Here is a 20,875-nt window from a genome sequence, read left to right on the forward strand (position 1 = left end):
CCTCTTTCATTTAATCCAAACCAAAATATAAATTAAGTTATTATAGTTATTATTCCAATGTATGCAGTTATTTCTTTTAATTTTGGGAAAATGAAAATAAAGATGGTAGTTGTCACCCTTTTTTTTTTTTTTTTGGCTATAATTTCCACGGTCTTTGTTGTCTTACAATAACTGATGTCACTCAACATATAATGAAGGAATATTTATCAAGAAATAATGTGCATATTAGTGAATCTGAGAAATATCAGCCCTTTTATTATTGCGATTTACATTACTCTGCTTTTTATAATCAGACGTTTTCTAATATATGTCTTGCCAGTCATTATTCTTTTAATCTTCATGGAATTTGCCTGTATGATGCAGAGGCTATTAAGATTCCTCAAGATAGCGTAATTGAAACATTCGTAGCAACAGAGATTGAGAATGGATATCTCCTCAATACAAGAGATGTATTTTACCAATTTTGAATATATTTTTGTCAGAAATACAGGTATTTATGGCATACGTGTAGCTCTGATGATATATTTGAAACTGGTTAAATATAATCTGTATTCGGAAGATATTTTCATTCATACCTTTTCTAAAAATGTTAGCCTTTTTGTAATTTTTCTGTATTTTCAGTGGGTTTATAATGTAATTTCTAGTCAGAACACATCATCATCAACTTTCCTTCCCTCCTCCTTAAACTTATATTTACACATTTTTTTTTTTTTTTTTGTCATTTTTTTTTTCCATTCTTCTGTATCTGCATTATATATATATCTTCATCACATCACTCTCTGCCTCTTTCATCCCTCTGGAAATTCACAACAATCTAGTAATTCTAATTTAATTCATACTCAATGTTTTCACTATCCACACTTTGTCGTTCTCTATTTTAATTTATCAGACATTGTTTCTCTGGTGGCACCTCTTTCCCTACCATCATTCTATCTCCTTTCTATTTTCTATTTCTTATTCCATCTTCCGTCCCACATAGGTCGAGGCTCTCCAGCAACAGGTGTCGTCGAAGCAGTCCTCCTTGCCCACAGATATCCATCGCCACCGTCTCAGCACGGGAGTTACTCTAGGTCAGTTGTCCGCAGTGACTTTTATTTATCCCTTGCCGCGCGAAACGGGGAAAAAGCGTTATTGTCAGATCAGAGGGGGAGAGGTGTGATGTTTCTGGCTATGAAATATTTTGATGTAATGGTTCATTTAGATTTTGACTTTGAGGAGGTCATTGAGTGATTATACACCTTTATATAATATATATATATATATATATATATATATATATATATATATATATATATATATATATATATATGTATATATATGTATATGTATGTATATATTTGTATGTATATTTATATATATGTCTATATATATATATATATATATATTATATATTTATATTATATAATATATTATATATTATTACTATATATATATATTATATATATATATATATTATATATATATTATATATATATATATATATATATAATATATATATAATAATTATATATATATATATATATATATGTACAGAGGTATTTGTAGCTTGTATGTAACTCCCTAATCATTACTAATACCTTAATAGTTCTGGATATTGGGTGTTATTAAAGGTTGATGGGTTATAACATTTAGAAGGGATGTAGAGTACTGAAGAGAACTAACAGTTACATATATATATATATATATATCTATATTTTTTCTATGTTAGATTGTAGTTAAGTGTTTGTAGTTTCCATAATTGGTATTTCCATTAGAAAAGTAGTTGTTTTTTGTAGGGTCAGTTGACACAAAATACTCACATAGCAATCTCTAAATAAGTGAATGCCCATTAACAGCCTTTTGACAACTAGAAAGCAAGATAAATATTATATAACCAATGAAGGCATTAGACAGCAATTTTGATAGACGAGAAAAGACGAAAAATTGATTGAATGAGACTATTCTCAGTACAAGAATACGCATTAAAAAAAAAAAAAAATCTATACCTGCATACATTTATTTCTAAGACTGTAATGCAAGGAAAGTGCATTCAGACCTATTCTTATACATTTTTGAGATATATATTTTTTATTATGGTAAATAATTTTTCAGGATGGCTTATTTGTGACTCATAAATTGATTTTTTTCCCCCCATGACCTTGCACCATGCTGAATGTATCAAATTATCTGTTGCATTTATTTATTTTTTCTTAAACATCACCAAAGCTTTTTATTTTTTGCATTCACTGATCTATTGAAATGCCGTATAACATTTTACTGCAATAGATTAAATTAAAGGCTTTCTTTTTGCTGTCAAATAACTTTTTTTCAGTCAGTTATTGAAATGAGAGAATATACAGATCACTACCTAATTTACTGGTATTTAATTGTATTAATGTATATTGATATTTTAACATTTATATCTTTCTTGATTATCATTATTCAGATAGTTTTTTTTTTATTTTTTTTTTATTTTTATTTTTTTTGAAGTTTGATAATGTGCATGTTCAGTACTCCCCCCCCCCTTTTGCCTCCCCCCCCTCTATTTTATCTCTTTCTTGTTTACTTTTTTTATCGTCATTCTTTAACCCCACTTTTGGCATAGTGGAAATAGAATATTGTGGCTCAAAATTTTTACCCCCTCCCCTCATGTACAGAAAAGAAGGCATGCATTTTGAGTAAATAGATTTTCTCCACGGACATCTTGACAAACATGCTAAATGACTTCAGAACGAACCACACACACACACACGCATACGCACACATGCACACGCATACGCACATGCACATGCACACGTGTACACACGTATACACACATATACACATGCACATATGCACACGCACATGCACACCCACACGCACACCCACACGCACACGCACACGCACACGTGCAACACACCACACACACACACCACACACATTCATATAGCACATATACACATGCACATATACACATGCACATATACACACGCACATATGCACACGCACATATGCACACGCATACCCACACACACACACACACACACACACACACACACACACACACACACACACACACACACATGAATAAGTGTGTGTTTTTGTGTGTGCAAAGTATGAAACATCAAATGTGCAAATAATAAATGCCATTTATGCTTTACGTAGTTTATAGGATGAATTCATTTATTGAGAGATGTGTTATATACTATGTTGAAAATGAATTATTATTTTTGCATTGAATTAAAAGATGTAGATTCTTCTTGACATTGAAGAAGAAGAGATGGAGAAAAGTGTAAGAACACACATTGCACCCGCGCAAGAACACACATGCAAACACAAGAACAAACACGCATACATGAGAACAAACATGCACACACAAGAACACACACACACATACACACATAGACCATACACACACACAGACACACATACACACACAGACACACATACACACACAGACACACACACACAGACACACACACACAGACACACACACACACACACACACACACACACACACACACACACACACACACACACACACACACACACACACACACACACACACACACACACACACACACACACACACACACTCACACAAATTTATGCAAGCACTTATATTTTTCATTCTGGAAGTGTAAATCATATCAGTATCAAAAAGGGAACATATCCTCTATTGCTACACATCATATAAAAAGGGAAATCACATTAACAGTAAAAAAACAACTACCAAATGGTTTTAAAGAGATCTATAAAAACTAAAGAGTAGGAGTTCAACAGCCTTTACACAGACAGCAAATTTCCATAAAACGACTGAGTAAATATCTGTGGCGGCTGATTTTTCTTGTACCTTACTGTTGAACAGACCCAACTTATTGTTATTATTTTCTTTTTTATGACTGGATTCTGTAGCTGAATGTCATGTGCTTCTATCTCTGATAGGCCTTGCCACCACCATGGGGCCGCCTCACTCAGGTGATTAACTTCCATAAACGAGACAATGCTGAGGACTTGTGTGGGCTCGCATTTCTTTTCTGTCTTTAAGGGATGAGGGGCATTAGGGAGGATTGGAAAAGGATAAATGTGCTTTGCAAACTGTAGTTTTTTAAAAGTTATTTAAAAGATATGTTAGGATATAGTTGTATATTGTTTATATAGTTTTTCTCATACCATTGTCTAGGTTAATGCTTCACCTTATAAGAAATGACATCGTTAGATTGGTAATACGTATTGAAGAGGCTATGTGCAGCTACATCTGTGGCTCACACATACCTTGTTGCGAGGGACTGTGTAATATCTCATAATGTCTTGCCCTGAGCATTGTATCATTTATGAGTAATGGAAACCTTTATATGCCTTCTTTTCTGTTGCCTCTGAGATATCTGCAGTTATGCAAATACTTTTTTTTTTTTTACTTTTATATTTTTTTAATCCTAAGCTGTCTTAATGTGGAGTGGTGCTGAGTGCAATTCTTTAACTATAACTTAGACAGGGCACCGTTTTTAGCATAATGTGATTTGGCCATGTTTAAATATCTCTTCAGTGAGTCTAGATTATGATAAAGAATTTTTGCCAGATTTTTCCTGTTACTTAAAGACAAGTAGTATGAAAAAGTTGGTATTCAAAGTAGCTTGCAAAGATTGTGCCCAGGATAATCTAAAGAAAAATAAATCTTCATCAGACTAAATTTTTACCCCCCTCAAAAATTTGTTTTCTGCTCTTAACAAACCCCCCAAAAAAAGAGGAAAACAGGGGAGGGGAAAAATTGAGGAATGATGGAGAGACAGAAGAAATAACAATCCGCAAACAGCATCCTGCTCCCTGTCCCTGCCCCTCCCCTTACCCCCCCCTTTGACCTTACCTTGCCAAATGACCTTAGATAACATATAATCCCTAACAGGTGTGCACAGTACGCAGTCTTCTCCTGTAGGTTAGTTGCCCAACATTATCTACATATCACCACCACCACCACTCACCACACACCATCTCTCTTATTGGAGCAAGCATGATGGCTGGCTGCATAAGTATTATCCTGTTCTTTGAATGAGAGATGGAGAAAACGAAAAAAAGAGAGGAAGTGATAGAGAGAGAGAAAAAAAAGAGAGGAGGAGAGAGAGAGAGTCGTATGAATGAGAATGAGAATGAAAGTGATAGTATAAATGAGAATAAAAAAAAAGAGAAAGAGAATGAGTGAGTGAGATTGAGTGAGATTGAGTGAATGATAGTAAAAATGAGAGAGATAGAGAGAAAGAAAGAGAGAGAGATAGAGAGAAAGAAAGAGAGAGATAGAGAGAAAGAAAGAGAGAGATAGAGAGAGAAAGAAAGAGAGAGAGATAGAGAGAGAGAAGAAGAGAGAGAGATAGAGAGAAAGAAAGAGAGAGAGAGAGAGAGAGAAAGAGAGGAGAGAGAGAAGAAAGAGAGAGAGATAGAGAGAAAGAAAGAGAGAGAAGAGAGAAAGAAAGAGAGAGAGATAGAGAAAGAAAGAGAGAGAGAGAGAGAAAGAGAGAGAGAGAGAGAGAAGAGAGAGAGAGAGAGAGAGAGAGAGAGAGAGAGAGAGAGAGAGGATAGAGAGAAAGAAAGAAAGGATAGAGAGAAAGAAAGAAAGGATAGAGAGAAAGAAAGAGAGAGAGATAGAGAGAAAGAAAGAGAGAGAAAGAAAGAGAGAGAGAGAGAGAAGAGAGAGAGAGAGGAGAGAAAGAGAGAGAGAGAGAGAAGAGGAAGAAAGAGAGAGAGAGAGAGAGAAAGAGAGAGAGAAGAAGAAGAAGAATAGAGAGAGAGAGAGAAGAGAAAGAAAGAGAAAGAGGAAGAAAAGAAGAGAGAAGAAAGAGAGAGAGAGAGAGAGAGAGAAAGAGCAAGCAAGCATAAAAAAGAGAGATAAAGAAGAAAGAGAGAGAGAGAAAGAGAGAAAGAAAGAGAGAGAGAGAGAGAGAGAGAGAGCAAGCATAAAAAAGAGAGATAGAGAAGAAAGAGAGAGAGTATCAGTATTCCCTGTGCATGATTATAATATGTAGTTATTGTCAGTGTTGAAATGAGACCCTTGTTCTCTTGAGGCTTGTTATAGCTTTTAGTGTTATTTTGTGCTGTGTAGAGAACTGCTTGTTACCTTTAGAATTAACAGCTTATGTATGTTCTGTTAATATTATGTTTAAGTATATGTAGTTATTATTATTAACAATGTTTTGATTACAGTTCTTATTTTAGTTTGTTTGTTTGTTTGATTATCATAATTTTTGTTGGTGATTAGATCTTTGAAAATTTGCTTTAACAATTGCACCTCGTGTCTAGGAAGTACTTTTGTCTTTTTTTTTTTTTTTTTTTTTGATAACTTTGTTTATAATTGAATTAATTAACCATACATGGAAGGCCAAAGAGAATAATCAAACAAAAAGAACGATCAACTGATACAAGATTAGGATCTGTCTTGTAAAAAATACCTCTCACTTGTCAAGTTCTCAAAACCAAAGCAAAAGAAGAAAAAGGAAGAATAAACAGCAGGAAGAGAGAAAGAGAGAAGGAAAAAGATAGAAATAACTGATAAAAATATTCTTAGGGAAACGGATATGCTTTCCTGGCAGTGCCTTTTGCATGCTGCATGCATGATGAGATAAAAAAAAAAGGAGAAAATATAATACCAATAGTTTTTGACTCATATTTATCTATCTATATGTATACATATACCCAAAATCTCACCTCTTTTTCCCCCTCTCGTTTCTTTTTACGTTCCGTTCTTCTCTCCCTGCGTCCTTACCAGACGTGAATGAGCCGCCCTTTTTGGAGATCTCAGTCTCGTGTGACAACTTGCGGTGTGACGGCGATGGACAGCCCCCGTCCCCAAGGGTCACAGTGCAGGTCCTCAATGCCCCACAGAAGAGCTGGCTGCAGTATGCGCAGACGGAGGTTATTGAGGTGGGTTTGGGGTGTGTGGTTTGGGTAAGTCGTGTATGTGTGTGATTGTGTGGTCTGTGTTTTTTTTTTTTTTTGTGTGTGTTTTTTTTAGGTTTATTTTTTTGTGTGAATTTTTTTTTTTTTTTTTTTTACTTCTGTTGTTTGTATTTTTGTTTTTCATTTATTTATTTGTTTATTTGTGTTAATATGTATGGATGTGTTTGTATTTGCATTAGTGTGTGTTTGTGTTAGTGTACGTGTGAGTGTGCGTATGTGCATGCATGTGTGCTTGTGTGTGTGTATGTGTGTGTGTATGTATGTGTATGTATATGTGTATGTGTGTATTAGGGGTTATTTTTTAGATATAATTTTTTGTCCATACATATTTGATATTGGTTTTATAGTAGAAATTAGTATAGAAAATAGCATTTAAGTCAATGTAATGAAATATATTGTATGAAGCTAGTAGTACATATTTATTAGTAGAAATTATGAAGTGATTAGAAAAGATGTAACTTATGGTTCCATTTTTAATAAAAAAAAATTATTATCCCTTTTTATTTCTTGCACCCCCTATTTAAGAAAAAAAAAAAAAAAAGTTTTTATCATAGAAACAAGAACTAAAAATTTAAGATTGGACTCTACCTTTTCTATTTATCAGGTGTTGTTATTATCATGATCATCATCAGAATTTGTCAGTGTTTGTTATTACAATTATTTATGATGATCATCATCATTAATCATCAATCATCCATCATCGTCATCATTATCGTCATCATTGTCATCATCATCATCATCATCATCATCATCATCATCATCATCATCATCATCATCATTCATCATCATCACCACCACCACCACCATCATCTCCTCCACTGCTATCACCACTACCATCTTTATCACCACTATTTTTTGTACAGAGAACAAGCAATCCAAATTTCCTGTCGACCGTGAGCTTCCGCAAAACAGATGGCCTGGACACCACCACACAAGTGAGACTGGCTGTCTACGATGTCAGGGAGAGAGTCACCAACACAAGCACGCAGCTCGGACAAGCCACTGTGAGTTGCCTTGACTGGGTTGCAGTGAGTCGGGTTGTTGGGTTTGCTCGGCTGGACTTTTGGTAGGTTGCTCTGGTTGTCTTGCTTGGGTTGGGTTGAGGCAAGTCGTCTTCCTTGGGTTGCGTTGTTTGCTACGTCTTGCAAGGGGTAAGTTATGTTGAGTGTTTTACATGGGCTGAAGTATTAATAGGGTTTTCTTTGAATTTGGGTTACTTGAGATCTATTGTTTAGCCAGTTTTATTGATAGGAGTAGTCAAATTTTTTGTTTGTTTAGCTAGTTTGTTTATAGGAGTGGTCAGTTTTTTGTTTAGCCAGTTTGTTGATAGGATTGGTAATTTTTTTTGTTTGTTAAGCCAGTTTGTTGATAGGATTGGTCAATTTTTTGCATGAAAATAAGTTATTTCATGAATCTCTGTAGGGATGAAGATGTTTGGAATAGCATGCAAGGTGGATGTTCATGTTAGTGTTTCTATATTTTGTACTAAGTCTTTAAATCTGAGGTGACTGGATGATGTGAAATGTAAGCTCTGTTAGATCAGAGACAGATGTGCAATAGTGAGGACTCATGATCTCATGATCTATTTGTATCTGCTGTTTGATTTATTGCTAAAATGTAACTTTGTAGTGGAGAGTATGATTTAAGAGAAGATAATTGCATTTTTTTGGTGCAAATGATATAAACTTTTTAAATAAATCTAACAACTCCTTCTGCAGGATTTTCATTTCTTTCAAATAACCTTCCAAACTCCTTCCATTCGTGACAGGTGAGCCTTGGAGAACTCCGCGAGACAGGCCGATCTCGCCTGAGCCTCCAGTCACCTCTAGGGCGGAACGTGGGCTTCATCACCATCACAGCCTGGACCCTCGAGGCAGAGTCTGTGGATCCCAACTCCCACACTCCCAGCAATGCCACTCCACATCACCAGCCCGTGAGTTGTCTCGTATTTGTGGGCCTCTTGCTCCTTGACTTGTGGGATGATGTTAGAGAGAAGGCTTGGTGATATATATATATTTTTAAACTTTTTTTCTTTCTATTTGTGATATATATATATATATATATATATATATATATATATATATATATATATATGTATACATCTATGTGTGTATATATATATATTTTCTTTTTTCTTTTTTTCTTTTTTTTCTTTTTTCTTTTCTTTTCTTTTGTGGGCAGGATAGATAAATGTGGTAGGTCTTGAATTATATATCTTTCTTTTGGGGAGTAATATTTTAGTTATATGAAAGAAAAAAAAATCCCTTTCCATCTCCTTCTGTATGATATTCACTATGTAGTGTCAAGTTAACATTCTTACCGCTCTTCCCCAGGCCCCCTTACCTGTGGTGGCATGCCACCGGCGGACCCAATCTCTTCCTCCACGCCTGAGCTCCAAGACACGCCACCCAACACAAGGCCACCTTAGCCTGCTCTATGACAACCCCTCGATGGCCACCTTCCGTTTCCACTCGGGCCTTGGGGGGGACATTGCTGTGCTGGAAGTCATGGCTGAGAGCAGATACTGCTTCACGTTCCCACAGCAGTTGCTGTCAGTCTTGTGTTTTTTTTTATTCCTTTTATTTTGTATAATTTATATTTTGTATTATGATAATGATAATGATAACTATACAGTAAAATTGTAACTGTTGTAAGTTTTCATGTGTTTGCGATATAGATATGTTGCCAACGGAGTCTTATCCTTCTCTCTCACACTCTTTTCTTCAGGCGGCTGTGGATTTCAGAGGAGCGCCGGTGGCAGGAGGAGCTGTCATCGTTGGGTGACCTCTCTGACCAGTGGCACACCAGGCAGATGGCACTCCTCAACCAACACGTCACACTCATCAACATCTACAACATGGCCCTGGACACCCTCGATGTAGCGGCACATTCTGGTAATTGGAGAAAGGGGGGGGTCTGGGTGTGCAGGGGCGGAGGGAGGGCTAAGAGGTGTAAGTGGTTTGAAAGGCTTAGAGTCTAGGAGTACAGGAGGGTTGTCGGCGCATCTTGCACTTGATGGAAGGGTTAAGAACTACCAGGTGGAAGTTGAAATAAAACTATTCCAATCATATTTGTACATCCCATCTCTGCCCTTTCAGAAAAGATCCCATTAAACAGTGTTAGAATAATATCTAGTTGCATTGAAATAAAGTTATATCAGAGTGATTACAGACAAACTTAAACAATAACATCTCCCAACCGTTCCCCATCCCCCACCCTTGTAGGTTCAAGCTTTAAGAAGAGTAGCAGCAAATACGAGTCATCAATCGAAATGGCACCTGTCAACCTCCACCTCCAGAGGCTATGGGCGCAGAACGAGTCCCTGCGCCGCTCAGGATTCTACGATGTCATTACCGTCGGGGTCTTTAGTGCCCACTCTCATGGATATAAGAATGGAGGTTTAGTCAAGTGAGTAGGATGCTCAGTCTTGGTTGGACTTTTCCTAGGGTCATTGGTTTATTTCTTCATTGGGTTTACTCAGGTGCTTGCCCAATTACTCATTCACACAGATGAAAATATATCATTTTAAATAGATAAAGTTTCGTGTTATTATTTGCCATTATGTTACAATATCACACACACTACTATTATTATTTATCATTATTGTTAATCATTGATTTATTTTACTATCTATTACTATTTATTATGTCTTCTGCTCATTTCTCATTTATCCTCTCATTCCATCGGCAGTATGCTCCAGAAAGCCAAAAGTTCCCGCAGGACCCCAGGTGGCGGAGACAAGGCATGGGCAAGCGAGGCGGCAGTAGAAGGTGTGAAGAAATTGCGGCAGGACGTGACGACTCTCCTGCGCTCTATGCTTGTCTGTCTGCGGCAGGAAGACACTGTCACCCTCACCAAGGTCCTGCCTTTGTTGCAGGAGAAGGTACGATAAGGGGTGGAAAGGATGAAGGGGGGGGGAGGAGAGGATGTGATTGACATCACTTCTCTCTCTCTCTCTCTCTCTCTCTCTCTCTCTCTCTCTCTCTCTCTCTCTCTCTCTCTCTCTCTCTCTCTCTCTCTCTCTCTCTCTCTTTCTCTCTCTCTCATTCTGAATTCAGTATGTTTTTCATGAATAAAAAAAAGAAATATGAGAAAGAAGAAAGCATTACCTTACTTCAGTGATGGTTTAGCATAATCTAATACATAAATTGTTATTGAATTTTTGGTTCCTTCTAGACCCGGTCTCTGTTGAATGTGATTGAGCCATCGCTGGTGGAGGAGGCATTTGAGTTCCTGGACCAGATCCGCGTCCCTCAGAACCCATCACGCATCTTAACCCTGGCCACGCGCTGCTATTCCTCACAGAACATTGCAGGGTACCTCAGCCCAGAGACAGCCCTGGACATAGAGCTGATGACCCCGGATGTCCCTACAGTGCCCACAGGGAACAGAAAAGACTGTTTGATTAGTGAGGCAGCCAAAGGTCAAGGGCTAGTCATCACAACCAAAGAGGTGGACATCATGGACAGCCATGAGAATAGTGTGTACAGGCCCACCGATGAGCCAGAGCCATGGGACCTGATCCAGCTGAATGTACAAGCAAGCGTGATGTGCCTGACCAGCAAGATCAAGAGTTTCTGTGGGCGGAAGGCGAATGCCAGTGGTCCAAAGGACTTGTGTCAGGATGGGGGTAACAGAGAGGTAGTGGGTGATGGGCAGCAAGTGGGGCAAGGCAGGGACAGCGATGTGAGGCAGAAGGATGTTGGAGCAAATAACACACCTACTGAGAAATCCAGTCCAAGTAAGAGCCGACTCAAAGTAAGTGAATCACAGAACATCAGCTCAAACCCACAATCAACTGCCCAGAGCCAGGCTGTCATTTCGTCATCAGTCGGGTCAGACTCTAGCCAGGCATCAGGGAGGTCTTCAAGTGTTGGTGCCTCCAGGACGAATGAGAGCCAGCGCTCTTCATGCTCAGCGACACCTGATGTGTCACCATGTGAGGAGGATAGTGGCATTGGGCTGGAGCGTGTGACGAGTGAAGTGGAGAGGACAGACTGCATAAGCGAAGGTGGTCTTTCAGTGGATGAAGACCGGCGGGAGGATCTCCTGCCCCTGGACAAAATTGAGGTCCGGCGGCCAGAGAAAGATGAGGCCAGTCAGAATACTGAGTCGCGGTACTCGTGCGATATCACTAGTGTGAAGTCTGGGAAGTTGGAGTCAATCATGGAACAGAGTCTGGAGGACCTGGGTTCTTCTGGAGAAGTGGAGATCAAAGGGGAGAGCAATGAGAAGGAGGCCAGTACAAATGAAGGACAATCAGGGGACAAGCCAAATGTCGGAATCTCAGAACATATAGAGAACACTGGCACAAAGGATGCACTTGATGTAAACAAACATAATGTACATAACACTGGGAAAATGGGGAGCAGGGAGGAGAGCAAACAGGCCCCAGTAATTATCACGACAAATGGCAATCACACCAAAGAAAATGACACAGACAATCAAGAGGCGGTCGACTGGGTGGGAGAAGTACGGCCTAGCATGAAGAAACTGCGGCAGGCAATGGATGGCCTGATGCGCACAGCACGCCTGGTTCACAGTGTGTTCCGTTTGCAGCAGACCCCAGAGGCGGCTCAGCAAGCACACATGATCAAGTACAGAAGAGACATCTGCTTCTCACAAGCGGTCAGTTGCTCCCTAAACTTTTTTCCTCATTTAGATCTCATTTGTATTTTCTGTATTTATTCTTATGTGTTTGTGTATGTATAAGTGCATCTTGGATCTTGGAATACATGAAGCACCTTCTATGAAATTTAAGAATCAGATCATTATAACTGAGATAGCAATGCATCATTTTACTACATAACTGAGAAAGCAAGAAGCTTCCACATAACTGAGATGCCATTGGTTCTTCTGTAGAAAAAGGACATCCTCTTTTCAGTTGACTTCTCTAGTGACGGGGCTGATGACAAGGCTGTGGTGCAGAAAGGCTGATCCGCTTTTCATCACCGTCCTCGCTCACCTTGGGCCGCTCGCAGAGTTTGAATGCCTCGTGTCTTGCCATGGGTATGTTTGGGGGAGGCATTTTTTCCCCCAATACTCAGACCCTTTTGTGTGTTGGGGGATGGAGCAAGAGATGCTGAATGTCATTTTGTTTATGTAGGAATAATCATTGAAAGCAAAATAATGGGTTTTATTTTTAGATTTTTCTTATAACACTCCATATTTCTTTATCTTGTGTTTCAGTGGTTTTAATCAATTATACAATATAGCACAAAAGTAATGATTCTGATATCATATATATCCATCATTTTGAATAATTTACTTGATATACATGAAAAAAGCATGGTAAAATGAAAAGCATAACAATTACTGACACTTGATAAATAAAACTTGTATCTGGTTATTGCCACTTATCTTTATGAGATAAAGAGCACTTCTCTTCCTGACAGTCATTATCTAAAATCCCTCCTTAACGTCACAGGAACGACTTGGTAATGCTGAGTGACATGGTGGTAGCAGTGGAGGATATTGGCGCTGTGGAGTTTGTGATGGTGCCGTCAGGGGGCGCGCAGGGCAGCAACGGACGCACACGGAGTGAAGGTGCAGCACCGCCCCCGGCCACATATGAGCTGCCCACGCCTTGCATCTCAGGGAACAGGTGTGCAGGAATTTGGATTTTTTTTATCAATAATCTCATGCTCTTTATCCTTTTCTCTCCCTCTCCATTTCCCTCTCCCTCTTCTCACTCACCATTTCCCTCTCCCTCTCCTCACTCTCCATCATCCGATCCCACTCTCTATCTTTCTGTTTCTCTCCCATTCTCTCTTTCTTCTCCTGTTTCTATTCCTGTTCCTCAGCCTTTCATCCCCTCTGCCCCCCCCCCCCTCTTCTTTTTCTCTCTTTTTCTGGGCTACCCTCTTTCCTTCCTAATCTCCCTCTCCCTCTCCTTTCTCTCTTTCCTTCTCCCTCTCTTTCTTTCTCTCTTTCCTTCCTCTCCCTCTCCTCCCTCTCTCTCTACTCCTTCTTCTTCTTTTCCCTCTCTCCTCCCTTTCTCCTTCTTTTCTTCCCCTTCCCTCTCTTTTCTATCATCTAACGTGTGAGTGCCACGTCCCACTTCTTACAGCCTCTCCCTTCTCTTGCCCCTCAGGTGTGGGCTCCGAGTTGTGCTCCCTGTCCCCGAGCACGTGTTGAGTCTCATGCCAACGACCAACTCCCAGCAACCCAACGACCCCCCTACTTTCTGCGTCACGCCCGTACTCTTCAACATTGGTATTAATGAGAAGGTGAGAATACCGCTTGAGTGGTGATTGAGGTAGAAAAGAAGGAAGGTCAAGGAGGTTCCGTTTGTGTCAAGTGGCTGGGGTGTCTCATTTATGTATTTGAAAGGATTTTATTGCTTGAGTTTTTTTGTTTTTTTTTCATTGAGATCAGTACAAATGATGATTACAGATTTTTTTTTTTCTTTCTTTTCTTTTTCTTTTCTTTCTTTTCTTTTCGAAGCTAGTATTGACAAGGTGAGTAATAGCAGTCATATGATAATTTTGAGGGGGTATGACCTGAGTGTTTTGAACCTCAGTAAAAAAGTAATTATTTGACTAAATAATGTGGGTTATGTCTCATTACTACAAGGAAGTAGTAATGGGGTTTTTGAAATCGAAGTTAATGAGAAGGTAATATTCCTGGTTTGTGTGGATTGCTTGGTTTAATTTTTAAAATTGATTGGTCAGTGTAAATATTATTTGTGATATCATTAAGTAGCCATTATTGAGAAGGTTGGAGCTCTGATTGAAGGTCTAATCATAGGATTTAATGTTATCACTATTATAGTTGTTATTGTTAATATTACTACTGTTATTATATTTTGAAGTGATGTTCTCATGTTGCAAGTTATGAATTGAATGCCTGTACTAGATCATTCTCATATTTTATAATTGTGTAGATCTGTGCAGGTGTAACTTTACATCTTACTGTTATTGCCTTTTTCTCTTCTTCTTCTTCTTCTTCTTCCTTTTCCTCTTCCTCTTCCTCTTCCTCTTCCTCTTTTTCCTCCTCCTCCTCTCCTCCTTCTCTCACTTCTCCTTCTCCTTCTCCTTCCCCCCCCCCCCTCCTCCTCTCTCCCCTCTTTTTTCTCTTTCTCCTTTCCTCCCCTCTTCTCCTTCTCTCTTCTTCTTACCTTTCTTTCTCTTCTTCTTCTTCTTCTTCTTCTTTCTTCTTCTTTCTTCTCTTCTTCTTCTCTCTTCTTTCCTCTCTCTTTCTCCTTTTCCTCCTCCCTTTCCTTCTCCTTCTCCTCTCCTTTCTCCTTCTCCTTTTCCCTCCTCCTTTCTCCTCTCCTCTTCCTTTTCCCTCCTCCTTCTTCCTTCTCCTTTCCTTCTTTTCTCCTCCTCCTCTCTCTTTCCTCCTCCTCCTCCTCTTTCTTTTCCTCTCTCTCCTCTTTCTTTCCTCCTTTCTTCTCCTCTTCTCTTCTCCTCCCTTCTTTCTTTTCCTCCTCCTCCTCCTCTTTCTTTTCCTCCTCCTCCTCCTCCTTTCCTCCTCCTCCTCTCTCCTCCTCCTCCTCCTCCTCCTCCTCCTCCTCCTCCTCCTCCTCCTCCTTCTCTTGATTTACACCCCTTTTTCTTCTTCATTGTTATCTACTTCTTTTTCTTCTTTATACTTTTCAGTTAATCTTGCTTGACTCTGCTTCTTGTTTTTCTTTTTTTTTTTTTCTTCTTTTTTCAGTTCCTTTCAAACTGTGACATGGAAATCACTTTCAGTACAGTAAAGAAATTAATTATATTATCACTTGAACTCTCATGTAAAGAATAGTCATGTGGTAATGCTAATGCAAGTCTCATTATTTGAAATTCAGAATATTGAGAGTAAGTATCCACTTTGAACTCGGTGTACAATTTTGTGAAGAAAATTATGTTTATTTTTGCCAGTTTTTCGTGCTCTCCTTAGAAATCTGTCATTCATATCCAGTTTGTAAACCACAGACATTTGAAGGAAGCCCATTTTTAATTCCTGGACAGATGGTGTGTGTAATGCTGTGAATTTGCATAATGGTTTTAACTGTGCAGAGATCACAAAGGTTAGGTCATCTTCAGGATCTGATAAAGAACATAGCTGATTTGAGACATTCCCAGATTCATTTTTCAGGTGTTTCTGTGAATTTCTGTTTGCTTGTAACTAGGGTTACTTGTCCTGACCCGCAGGAAGTTAAGCAGTTGATGGGTCTTCCTTACACCAGACACTATTGCTATGCTATGAACTCATGACTTTGAATTATGTGACTTTAGTCATATGACTGAATGGACTATGGATTTATTTTTCAGATTACAAGTAAACTGCGTAACTCTTTAGCCTCTGGAATTCAAGGTGCTTTCAATGACAGCAAAAGATTGGTATGAAAAGTGACAAGCCACAGTTAACAAGAGTGTGTTTCCTTATGCAGTATGATTTCTTGCGAGATCATCACTCTTTTTCTGAAACCATCGCACAAATTCATATTGCAAAGCAATATGTATTTTCATTGTATGAAGCACTGAGGGAATTATTTGGTCCAGTGTATGATGATTTAAGACACAATTTCATTTTGCTTTGTACATTTTTCCTACAAGTAGTATAATCAATGATTGGAGCTTGTTGTTAACATCACAAGCAAAATGAAATGTACAAGGCAGAATGAGGTAGATGAGTATTCTCACAGTATTGTAAAGTGGTTCCTCTCTCTGTAATTGATATTGCTTACTCTTAATGCACTGTTGTTTCCTTCAGATGTGACATTGTAGCTGTGTATTTTTACTGCTTGTTGATTTGAAAGCTGAAAGGAAAAAAAAAAATAAAAAAAATTGGAGATTATGGTAGTGAAACGAAGTGAAAACAAGGTACATACTAAGAACACCTTAGAGTAAGTTTGCACTGGAAAATTGGTTGGCATATAATTCATGATCTTATGATTGTTTGTTCCATTTCATTTTGTCCAAGCTACACCAGCCACAATGTCATGAGCAAAGGAGATTTACAGCTGTTATACTCTTTATGTAAATTTTGGCTGGGGAACAAAAAAAAATGAAAGGAGAAGACCTTACAATCTGATTATTTACAGGCCACGTTGGCAGAGAAATTGGGTACAGATGGCCCTCAGACAAGGAACAACCAGGACAGCTTTGAACGACTGTCGCAGTACTATCACCGTTTCAAGAAGCTTCCGCTACCACAGGAGAACAGTAGAAGTGAGTTGGATTAGAGTAGGATGAAATTGTCTTTTAAATGGCTTCTCTTCACATTGATTTTCCCTGTATTTGAATATTGTATTATTTGTGAAAGTTTGCCATTATATATCATATTGTAATCATGAAAAGTTTACAGGTAATTCTAAAATATATAGGAAATTTCTTATGATTCAAGAAAAAGAAGGGAGAAAAAAAAAAAGGTAAGGGAAAATAGAGTACTGGAAATAGCAAAAAAAGAAATATAGTATTTATTCATTTATTATTATTTCTTTAAGTGCCAAAAATCCTGCTTCTTTGGGGATGAATGTCGACATTAATTTTGTAATGATCGTTTCAGGAGTTCCCTCGATGGGCAGTGATGTGCCCCTTGTGGACCTTATTGATAAACTGGGCTTGGAAGTGCAGTCGCAGCATAGCAAAAACCCTAATGTACTGGTCTTAGCGGCACAGTGCTGTAGAGCCATGGCAGGTATGTTGGTGATTTGCATTTAGGATGTGAAGAGGATTGGACTTGGTTTTCAATTACTATTTTTTTTTTTTTTTTTTAGGATATGAAGAGGATTTTGACTTGTTTCAATTACTATTTTTTAAAGAGTGTATATTTTGATTGTTGAAGTTGATGACTTGGAATATTGGGTTGTGGATATTATAGAGGTGTTGAAGATGTGGAAGTACCTGTCATTGTATTCATTTCAGTATAAGGCATTTACTAATGTCCAGCTATAGCATATCCAAGATGGATCTTGTATTTATATCATTCGTATTTATTTACGTTTGTGTGATCTTCAGAATTTTCTTCAACATCCTTTCTGCCTGACAGGGCTTCGCTTCACCTCATGCAAGAGTGGAAAGGACCGCACGGGAATGAGTGTGACTCTTGAGCAAGCAAACATTCTAGCAGCGGAGTATGATTTGTCAGAGACGGAGTTCCAGAGAGCGCTTAACTGTATGAGAAGGTAATTTGGGTATTTGGGTATTTGGGTAGGATCTTTCTCTTTTCATCCTTCTTATCCTTTGGCACCTCTTCGCTGATTTTTCCTCCTCCTCTGCTTCTTTCTGCTTTATCACTTCCATCTCCTCTTCTCCCTTTACTGTTTTTTTATTCTATTTTCTCCTCCTTCTTCTCTTCTTTTTTTTCTTCTTCTTCTTCTTCTTCTTCTTCTTCTTCTTCTTCTTCTTCTTCTTCTTCTTCTTCTTCTTCTTCTTCTTCTTCTTCTTCTTCTTCCTCCACCTCCTCCTCCCCCTCCATCATTTTCTCAGTCTCTTCTTTTCTCCCCCATTCTCTCATATTTTCTTTTTTTCAAACCTATTACCCCATTCTTTGTGTTTTCCCCCCTCTGTCTCAAGTCACTCTCTTTCTCCCTTATGATTGTCCCTCGTTTTTATCACTCTTGTTTTGCTCCCTGTTCTTAATCCCCCTCATACTCTCCATTGCAGCGAGGGGACACGGCTGGAGAACTGCCAGAAGAACATTGGTGCACGCAAGTACGCCTTCTCGACAGTGCAGCTTAAGATGTTCCCCCGCCAGTACCAGCCTCCTCCTGGGACATACGGATCAGCACAGACATAAAGAAAGAGATGAAGATGGTAGAAATTTGATAAACAAAGACAGTGGTTTGATTCAACAAGAAACAGAAAGATTGAATGGGGTAGAGGAAGACCAGTTGGCATGTGATTTCATGAGAGACATAGAGATATCAAATACATTGATTTAGATGTGGTGAACAGAAGAAAAGAATTGATGGACGGAGAAATGAGGCTGGCTCATTTTGCTGAATATAGAGACATACAGACAGAGAAACAGGGAGAGAGTGAATGCAAATGGAGAGTATAGCAAGGAAAGGAGATAATCTTTGATTTATTTTTTATGTGGACTTGTTGTGGTAGGAATGTTCTGGTCTTGATCAAATATGGGAGACTTGTGGATTCATTTATCAGTTTGTTTGTTTTTTCTCTTGGGTGAACTGGTCATCGATAAAACACTTGTTGTGGGATTATAAGCTCAATAGTATATAGATATAAGTAATTTGAAGTTCATTTTGAAAGCTATATTAGCTACTATCTTTATTATTTTTATTAATATGTTAATATAATAATAGTTATTATTAATATTATTATTATTATTATTATTATTATTATTATTATTATTATTATTATTATTATTATCATTATTGCTTCTTTTTTTTTTCTTCTTTCTTGAATTGGAAAGAACAAAAGCATTTCAGTAGTTTTATTTGTCTTTGAATTTGCTCATGAATGCCATTATTCACATGATGCTTGTCTGTATATGAAAGAGACAGACAGACAGACAGACAGACAGACAGACAGACAGACAGACAGACAGACAGACAGACAGACAGACAGACAGACAGACAGACAGACAGACAGACAGACAGACAGACAGACAGACAGAAAATCAGAGAGAATTTATATATTCTTTTGTGATATACAAATTGTTGATATGTAGTTATACCTATATGTGGTTTTTGAGAATGAAAATAAAATACTTAGAATTTGGCATTTAACATTTCCGTTAGTAATTTAGTTCCAGTGTTTTTGATGATTGATAGAGGGAAATAAGAACATGAATTATTATTATTATTTTCAACTGCATATCATTTCATGATTTATCGTTAGTTTGCATGGCAAGATTGTACATGAATTTTCACTATTAAAATCAGATAAAGCATAAAATGTATTTTAGAAATTTTCACGTTCATAACTTTCTCCCATGTGCGTTGTTGGTGTGTGCATGACTATATATTTTTGTTTATTCTTTTCTTTTCTTTTTCTTTTTTTTATCAGAACATTCCTTTCCTTGTGTGTAAGTAAATGATGTTTAATTCATGTATACTTAATGCTGAATACCTATATTTGATGTAGGTTGTGTTACATTGGAAAAATATTTATTTTTTACTTGGTGACGTGAGATTTTTAGCCTAAGATGATAAAGATTTGAAACAGCAGTGGGTAAGGGGCTTTGAAGTGAAATATTTTTAATTAATTATTATGAAGGTTGCCTGTATCAGAGAGAATATACAACTTTTTGGATAATGTACTGTTGAATATAAAAGGAGTGCATCTTGCAATGTGTTGATAGTTGTTATGCAAGGACTGATGTTCATATGATGTAATTATTATTATTATTATTATTATTATCATTATTATTATTATAATTATTTACAACTACTTCTACTTTGTATTATCATCAGGGTAGTTACATGCTTTATATATATTTAATAGAAGTATATGGATTATATGAGTGAGTGTTTGGGAATTTATATCTGGACTTAGAATTGCACCGACTATTATTATGATTATGAAGGCAGTGCCACATTTTTATGGGAAATGAACTGTTCTGTGGAGATTCAATAAGGGATAAAGCAGGGATTTTTTTTATTGATTTTTTTTTCTTGTTTATGCATATTGCCTCCCATCACAGAATAAATGGAGAGAAAGAATAATTAGGGAAAGGAAGTGATACCATGACAGAGCTGCCGTAGATGGAGAGATGACAATCCTATGAGTCTTTTCATCGTGCGAAACTGCTCTCTTTACGCATTGGACGTTGTAGGTGTCATTGGTCTTGTTTGTCCTTGTTTGTGCGTTGTTTAAAAAGTTGTGTCTCCACTTCTTGCTGTGTCATTAGGACTTCCTTGTACGTATTTCTGCTTTATTTTATTTTTATTTTTATTTATTTTTTTTTTTTTTCACCACAGTCTTTGATTTTTTTTTTTCTTTCTTTCTTTCCTTTTTTCTTTTTTCCATTGCCTTTCTTTCTTTCTTTTTGCTTTTCACTTTTTCTTGTTTTCCTC

General features: G+C 37.7%; 1 protein-coding gene across 1 annotated transcript in view; it reads left to right on the forward strand.

The window, feature by feature from the left end:
• LOC119597616 (inositol polyphosphate-4-phosphatase type I A-like) overlaps positions 1 to 20,014 on the forward strand; it is a gene marked incomplete at its 5' end in the record, with an annotated part of 70,435 nt that extends 50,421 nt beyond the window's left edge. Inside the window, 17 exon segments of the mRNA XM_037947208.1 lie at positions 980 to 1,070; positions 4,862 to 4,891; positions 6,713 to 6,867; positions 7,767 to 7,907; positions 8,672 to 8,836; positions 9,237 to 9,454; positions 9,631 to 9,797; positions 10,128 to 10,311; positions 10,594 to 10,786; positions 11,080 to 12,531; positions 12,788 to 12,912; positions 13,331 to 13,507; positions 13,997 to 14,132; positions 16,934 to 17,060; positions 17,398 to 17,529; positions 17,881 to 18,016; positions 18,498 to 20,014. Of these exon segments, the coding sequence (XP_037803136.1) occupies positions 980 to 1,070; positions 4,862 to 4,891; positions 6,713 to 6,867; positions 7,767 to 7,907; positions 8,672 to 8,836; positions 9,237 to 9,454; positions 9,631 to 9,797; positions 10,128 to 10,311; positions 10,594 to 10,786; positions 11,080 to 12,531; positions 12,788 to 12,912; positions 13,331 to 13,507; positions 13,997 to 14,132; positions 16,934 to 17,060; positions 17,398 to 17,529; positions 17,881 to 18,016; positions 18,498 to 18,630 (3,762 nt within the window). The 3' untranslated portion in view covers positions 18,631 to 20,014.
• Between the last annotated feature and the right edge of the window lie 861 nt (positions 20,015 to 20,875).

Source organism: Penaeus monodon, chromosome 39 (genome assembly GCF_015228065.2).
Source record: "Penaeus monodon isolate SGIC_2016 chromosome 39, NSTDA_Pmon_1, whole genome shotgun sequence".
Lineage (NCBI taxonomy): Eukaryota > Metazoa > Arthropoda > Malacostraca > Decapoda > Penaeidae > Penaeus > Penaeus monodon.